The following is a 7,998-nucleotide window of genomic DNA, read 5'->3' as shown; positions in this document are numbered from 1 at the left end:
GCTAGTTTCAATATTTTAAAACATTAAAAAAATATATAACAAAAAAGGAACAGTTTTGGACATACAAGGTTTCCAACCGACAGCAACGAAAATATGTCAATGATATTGGTTTGGCATCAGTTTGGTCACCCGATACCTAGAACTGATCCCATTGAATGGGGCTGTTATCACACTTATTCCCACTGGCCTACCATTAGGCTCTGGTAGGCCGTTATCAGCCATTCTATGGGTGATTCAATGTTACCGCATGTGCTGTCACGGGGCGGAGTCGCATTGAAATACAGCACGAAGCCCCATTCAAGCACCTGCCTCTGCAGCGTGCCTCGCTAATCATTATACTTTCAGCCCCGACCTCCCGGGATCGAATCACCACGGAGGCGCAGTCAGAATCAGACTTGAGCCACGATAGGCACCGGCGAGCGAGCTAAGGCGAGCCGAGCTTTGCGAAGACCGATTCTGCCCACTCAGCGCCGTACAAGTTATGTTAACTTAGCCACAGAATCGTAAATAATGTTTTTGGGTGAGCGTTCGTCCCAACAGCCAATCAAAGTACTGGCCAATCACAGCGCGTCTTTTCCGGGACTTGGGACAGGTCACGTGACAGCACATGCGTTAACATTAAATCACTGGGTGGCTGATAACGGCCTATACCAGAGCCTCCTGGTAGACCATAGCTATGGGATGACAAGGGTGATAACAGCCACATTCAATGGGATGAGGACGTGTAACATCATTAGTTCGGGTCATCTTGACTTGGACACCATGTTCATATTACGGTGCGTTTGGACATACTGTGTGCTCTGAGAGTGCTGCCATGCTTTCTGGAAGCTTCCATCATTCAGAGTGCTTGCTGATGTGCTCTGGACTACGCATTGTGAGCTTGTAGATCGGCTATTTTCAAAAGAGATTGTATACATTTGAAAACTTGTGAAATGGGACATTCTGCATAATGAGTATTTTCTACTTTTGCTACTTTAAGTACATTTTGATACCAATGCTTTTGTACATTTACTCGAGTAAATTTTGAATTCTGGACCGATACTTGGGCGCGGTCCCGCCGCACTTTTGTTTTACCTCTGGGGCGGAATCTGCCAATGCTTTGTCAATGCAAATGCATGGATTCATGGTCTTGCGCATCTTTCACTCGTATCGACGCCTTTGCCTTGACAAAGCATTGGCAGTTTCCGCCCCAGAGGTCAAACAAAAGCGCGGTGTGACCGTGCTCTGACAGAGTATGTATACATTGCAGTATTGATACTTTTACTTAAAGAGGTGGCGCCATGGTTTCGCACTTTTTCTGTTTTTCATGTGTCTATGATGTTAATCTCTCAAGAACAGATTCTGCTCTGCGTTGGAATCTGTCGTGAAGGCTCGTCATAACATGTACGCACTGGGCTACAAGTGGGCGTGCCTTCAGATCAGGAAGCAGGCCGCACTTTACCCAATCAAATGTAGTGGGCGGGATTCACGTGTCCGTCGATCTTTCCCCCTCGAAACAAACCCAAACTCATTTAACAATAGCGTCCGCGGAGCAGACAAAACCACGGAAAGATATTCACATTTTAACTTACTCTTTCATCATAGAAACAAGTGGGCTTATAACCAAAACGATCCATGTTCTCTGGGAGAAGTGGTGTTAGTGTTCCGTGAAGAAATATTGTTAGTGGGAATGAAAACATAGTGGCACCCAGGGCCGGATACAGCAATTTTTAATTGGGGGGGCAATAGGAAATAGTGAGGAAATAGTGAGAAAGCATTATTTTACACCTTGGCTATACAAAAATAGCAGATATACAAGCTCATAGCGCTGCACCGAGTGCCGCGCTACGAGCTTGTAGATATACTATTTTTGAAATGTTTTGAAAATATATGCAAATCCTTGAATATATATTGTTTTAAAGCAAACAAATTCAAATCTTTGGGGGGCAGTCAGGGCATTTGGGGGGGCATTGCCCCCCCTTGCCTATGCCTAGATCCGGCCCTGGTGGCACCACCGGAAGTGGCAGACCAAAACGTCGCCATTGTCCCAGAGCCAAGTAAGATGGGCGCTGTTTTTCATTCTTATTTGGTTCTGGGTTCCCAGATTGCTATGAGGTTGATAGAACTTCATTAAGCCCCCTGGTGGTGTTTTTATGGTGTTTTATTTCTTCTCTGACTATTTTGAGTTTCTTCCTGGAGGCTGAAACCTTGAGGGTCAAACGTGCCAATAGAGAAACAGCGCTTTAATGACGCAGTAGAAATATACCCTCCCCCTCATTATCATAACACAACAGGTGTGGGCATGAGGAGGAGGAGGGACTAGGACAGGTGGGTGGTGCTAAGGTGAGAACCAGGTATACTTAATGAACTGGAGGCGTGTCCACATAAAAATATAATTTTAACACTTTCTGTACACTTTTTTGAAAAAAACCTTCCTCCTAGTGTAACCATAATACCTGATGAATATGTTTTAGGGGGGGGGGGGGGCACCCCGTCTTTAAGTATAACACTTCAGTACTCTTTCCACCCCTGGCACTTCATAACGTTCAGCTTCCCCCACAAACACAATACACTCCATCAACTGGGTGATGCACACAGGCCATTTCTGGGGAGAAAAATATATCTAAATGTCACCAGCTGTCACATGGTGTTCCATTGAGGGAACACAAAGCATCATAGTCCAGGGGCTACCACTGACATTTTCACATAAACGGTTCCACCCAATGTGACCTAAACCGTTTTAGTCTTTTTTTGTCTTGTAGCTCATATAGTGACAGTTATCACGTTGTAAACACAACCCTGATATCTGTATATCATTTTTTATAGACAAAATGTTTTGGAACCAGTGTCACTAGCACACAAGTGGTGGGAAAAGTACTACATTTGTTTTTACTTAAGTAAAAGTATCAATACTGCAATGTAGAAATACTCAAAATGTACTTGAGTAAAAGTACAAAAGGATTGGTATACCAAGTATTTAAGTACCAAACTTAGAAAGTACTCATTATGCAGAAATGCCCCATTTTCACATGTTTTCAAACGTGTGAAATGTATACAAATCATTTGAAAATAGCAGATCTACAAGCTCACAACGTGTCGCATCGCGACGCATTGTGAGCTTGTAGATCTGCTATTTTCAAATGGCTCAAATGTATATAGGGCTGGTTAATGTATGTTTTGTAATAATAATCTAAATCTACAAAGTAACTAATAACTAAAGTTTTCAAATAATTGTAGTGGAGTAAAAGTACAATATTTGCCTTTGAGATGTAGTGGAGTTGAAGTAAAAGTACTGCAAATTGGAAGTGTGTGTGTGTGTGTGTGTGTGTGTGTGTGTGTGTGTGTGTGTGTGTGTGTGTGTGTGTGTGTGTGTGTGTGTGTGTGTGTGTGTGTGTGTGTGTGTGTGTGTGTGTGTGTGTGTGTGTGTGTGTGTGTGTGTGTGTGTGTGTGTGTGTGTGTGCGTGCGCGCGCGGCTCCTGTGTGTGGGTGGATAAAGCCTCTATCTCTGACTGGAAAACTGTTATCCTGTTGAGAATCTAAACTCTATGAGCGTTAACGGTTGCTGGGATGTTCATGTATCTTTTATTTGACCAAAGATTTGTTTGCCAAAGTCAGTACAAAAGCTAACATTCTCCTTTGATTTGCATGACTTGGCCCTGTGTTTTGAAACTGTGTTTTGAAATGAAGCCCATTGTGCAAGTAAAGTTCACACTGTTGATGATTGTTGATTCATTGAAAAATATTCCAGACAGAAATGTAATCTAGTCATCTGGTCAGTTTATATATTTATATTATGTGTTTTTATTATATATATTGTTGTATTGGTCATTGCTTTAGCTTCTTTTTATTTGATACCTGAAAAGGAATGAAGAATTCATTATCTCTTTAAATTATGAATGAATGAAATTCATTTGATGGTATCAAATGAATGCATTTAAAGTGGATACAGGTTATTAAAGCCTTTTTCCTATCAAAAACCTAATACAATTCGTAAGAAATTAAATCCTATACATTTAAAGATAAGAGCAGCAGACAGCAGTGTATACATTGATTGATAAACTTAATTGTGTTGTTTAATACAATACTTTAAAACGTATTAAGCACCATACTGGTGAACAAAAATATATCAACATAATTTATAATCATATAATGAAGCACAGAAACACTTTTAAATAATAACATACTGTATTGGTATTGGCTACTAGATTATAATGACCAGTGATTTTTTTCTATTTTCATTTATGTAAGTTTAGTTTTTTCCTTTAACCTTTACAGTTTAATGTATACATATATAATAGTCCTTTCCACTGTCAACAGCTTTGCCACTTAAGTTCTATTTGTAGTTATGTGCTACTCTTGTAAATTAGCTATTTTTGAACATTTATTTTAAATGTTGAAAGATTTTTACATGAGTTTGAACATGTTCAGCTATAATGTCATGCCCAAAGAGAGACGTCGTTAGTGGCTCAATCTAATTGTGATCCTCTCACTGGATTTGACAACACCAAAAGAATGTAAGAAAAACAATACCTGACATGCTTCACCTAATAGACACCAAAAGTCCATATCTGCCTTGGTAATTAAAACTGGAAAATGATACTGACAAACTATTCACATCTTAAAGCTCAGTTCCTTACATCTCCTCTCTCACTCTCAGACATATTGCCAGTGGTGGAAAAAGTACTCAAACGTTTTACTTAAGTAAAAGTATCAATACTGCATTGTGTAAGTGCTCCGTTACAAGTAAAAGTCCGGAATTCAAAATTTACTTGAGTAAAAGTACAAAAGTATTGGTATCAAAATGTACTTAAAGTACCAAAAGTAAAAGTACTACAAGCTACAAATAGCCGATCTACAAGCTCACACGCGTTGTGAGCTTGTAGATCTGCTATTTTCAAATAGCCCAGGTATAAAATAGGGCTAAAGTGGTTAATGTATGTTTCATAATATCATCATTTATATCTAAAAAGTAACTAGTAACTAAAGTGTTCAAATAATTGTAGTGGAGTAAAAGTATAATATTTGAATCTGAGGTGTAGTGGAGCAGAAGTAAAAGTATTGGAAATTGGAAATACTGAAGTAAAGTAAAATTGTACTTAAGTACAGTACTTAAGTAAATGTACTTAGTTACTTTCCACCACTGCCGAATGGACACCAAAACTTCCATATCTGCCTTGGAAATTAAACTGGAAAATGATACTGACAAACTATTAACATCTTAAAGCTCAATCTCCTCTCTCACTCTCAGACTTATTGCCAAAGCACTTAACACCTTGTCGATCCAATCTCACTCTTTTGTTTCACATGCTAATGAGATGCATGATCCCCTGCCCTTTGATTGTCCTGCAAAGTGGTCCCTAGTATCACAACGTGCTCATACATACACATGCAGCTTTTAGTTTCTTCCCAGCCCAGGAAGGGTTAATGCCTCTACGCCCGTCCTATCAGACACCTGTGTGAAGGCTCTCGACCAATCAGAGGAAGAGTGGGAGAAACTACCTGCTGGCCTTAAATAAACCTGGGCCCCCGATGAGGAGGAATCACAACTCTTGACTCACTGATCCTCTCTGTTGTTAGTTAGACTGACGTATAACACTGAGAGAGGAACAAACACCTGGTTAAAGAGAATACAACTTAAAGGAAAATATTTCCACCGTGATCCCGACTGCAGACATGACCAAAGATACTGATACTCTGGGACTGGTCCGTCAGAACGAGAACTTCAACTATAACCACTACGCAAACTATGTCACAGACTCCTGGAACTATCTGGAGAGCCCCATGACTGAGCTGAGCAGGTCCAAGTCCGGATCTCACCAAACAGAGGACATGACAACTCTCTCCATGCTCTATGAGCAGTGCAAGAACCTTAAAGACCGCAAAATGTCTCCCTGCCACAAGGGCAGCAGCAGCGTCTACGAGCCAACAGAGAGGACTCTTAGTAACTCGTCCCCCGAGCTGGTTTCCTTGGAGACGCCCCCCGGTATCGCGAAGATGCCGTCTGACGGCGTTCCGTCCAGCCTCCCCCAGGAAGCGCTGACGTCTCCCGTCTGCAGCCCCGCCAAGCAGAGCGTCTCTCTGCCCGTCTCGGTGGACCCCGCCGCATCGGCTGTCTATGCCACCCTGACCAGTGTGGCCAGTGTGCTGGCAGACACCCACGGCAAGCAGGACCTCAAAAGCATCTTTGACTCTCTGCCGCTGCAGAACTGGTCCGATGCGGGTGCTTTCCCCGAGGTAAACGCAGAGGCTCTTCCCTACAGCGACCCCTTCTCCGTGGAGCGGTCTAGCCCCGTCTACTCAGACTCCTACAGCAGCAGCTCCCCTACCGAGGGGTACGGCAGCGAATTTCAGTTCACCCTGGGCGCTCCCCCGGCCACTCCACCCAAGCCGTGTGAACTGCCCACGGTTTATCTGAACAAGGGGCAGTTCTACCCCATCACCCTCCACGGAGTAGACGGCACCGCTGGCCTTGCGGTCGCCACGGTCAAGACGGTGGTCATGGCTGTGTTTGAAAACGACAACAGGACCCCAGAGGCGCAGCTTCGCTGCTGGAACCACTGGCACGCACGTCAGCCTACCATCAAGCAGAGGGTCATTGACATAGCCGACTATAAAGAAGGGTTCAGTGGCATCAGCCACGTAGAGGAGGTGGCCTTCAATGCGCTCTCCTTCATCCGGAACCCCAATGAAGAGGCCATGGTGTACGTTGGCATCAACTCTCTGAGCACTGATTTCTCCTCACAGAAGGGCGTGAAGGGACTGCCACTAAACCTACAGATAGACACGTATGACTTCAGCACAGGAACCGACCGGCTGATACACAGGGCCGCCTGCCAGATCAAGATCTTCTGTGATAAGGGTGCAGAGAGGAAGATGAGAGACGAGGAGAGGAAGAGGACAAAGAAGATGGGGGCAAAAAAGAACTCTAAGGAATCCAGCGCCAACAAGGGTTTGGTGTCCAGCTCCATGAGCAATGACCGCACCTTCCTCCAGGCCGTGGATGACCACGTCACCCAGCCCGTGCTTTTCATCCCAGAGATGCACCTCTCCAACCTGCAACGCTGTGGCTTGGCCGCTCCCCCGACAACTCTGGATGAGGTCGAACGGCGTTCTATGAAGCGGTCGCATCCCGACGGAGACCGGAGTAGCCCTCCTCCCGGCAAGCGGGCCCACGAAGACGACTCACATAGAGTTCTGCTGTACGTGAGAGCAGAGACTGAAGAAGTGTTTCATACACTCGTGCTCAACAGTCCCACGGTGACAGGCCTGAGAGAAGCTATTTCGGAAAAGTACGGCATGCAAAAGGACACCGTCGGGAACATTTTCAAGAAGTGCAAAAGAGGGATTTTTGTCAACATGGACGACAACATTGTTGAACACTACAGTAACCGATCCACCTTCCTCATCGATATCTTCGAAGCCACACCTGCTGGTCAATTCCATATCACCCTCACCGAGCTATGAAGATCAGACACCTGTTCGACAAATTATAGCTGGCAATTTCAGCCCTCTGAGAAAGCACTGCCCTGCCACAGAAGCTGTAGACCAGCCTAGCTAACCTAGGAAACTGAACTGAACAAAAGAGTACTCCCAGTTTCACGCCAAATCACCCAACCTTTTTTAGTCACTGCCTTTATAAATACCACCCTCACAGTGTTCTCCTACTGGTTCTGTTTTTATTTAATTTATTAGTATTACTGAAGTATTATTTTTTAAGTATTTTATATAACGTGAGAGCAATTGTATTATGCTGTACATATTTGTTTTAAATAAAAAATAATATGAACTTGTTTTGTGTTTGAATAGTTTATTCCATGTACCATGAATTGTGACATATTTCCATTTCTGTACATGATCTGTGTACAGTTATCAGCATTGTCAGAGGATACCATTGTCAACAGGATATCAAAAGCCAATGGTGCCTTTTCTCATGCAAACCATAGCTATCAATATCTTCTTTTTGGAAAATCTTTGAAACATTTTGCTTGCCGAAAAACCATTATACAGCAAAGTATAAAT

General features: G+C 43.3%; 1 protein-coding gene across 1 annotated transcript; it reads left to right on the top strand.

The window, feature by feature from the left end:
- Window positions 1–5,652: 5,652 nt before the first annotated feature.
- Window positions 5,653–7,443, top strand: LOC308077579 (grainyhead-like protein 3 homolog; the record flags this gene model as incomplete). Its single annotated transcript, XM_080418324.1, has 1 exon — window positions 5,653–7,443. The coding sequence occupies one exon, from the start codon at window positions 5,653–5,655 to the stop codon at window positions 7,441–7,443; it is 1,791 nt and encodes a 596-aa protein (XP_080274450.1).
- Between the last annotated feature and the right edge of the window lie 555 nt (window positions 7,444–7,998).

The sequence above is a fragment of the Gymnoscopelus braueri genome (genome assembly GCF_963280865.1).
Source record: "Gymnoscopelus braueri genome assembly, chromosome: 21".
NCBI lineage: Eukaryota > Metazoa > Chordata > Actinopteri > Myctophiformes > Myctophidae > Gymnoscopelus > Gymnoscopelus braueri.
This window is presented reverse-complemented; position numbering and strand designations above follow the sequence as displayed.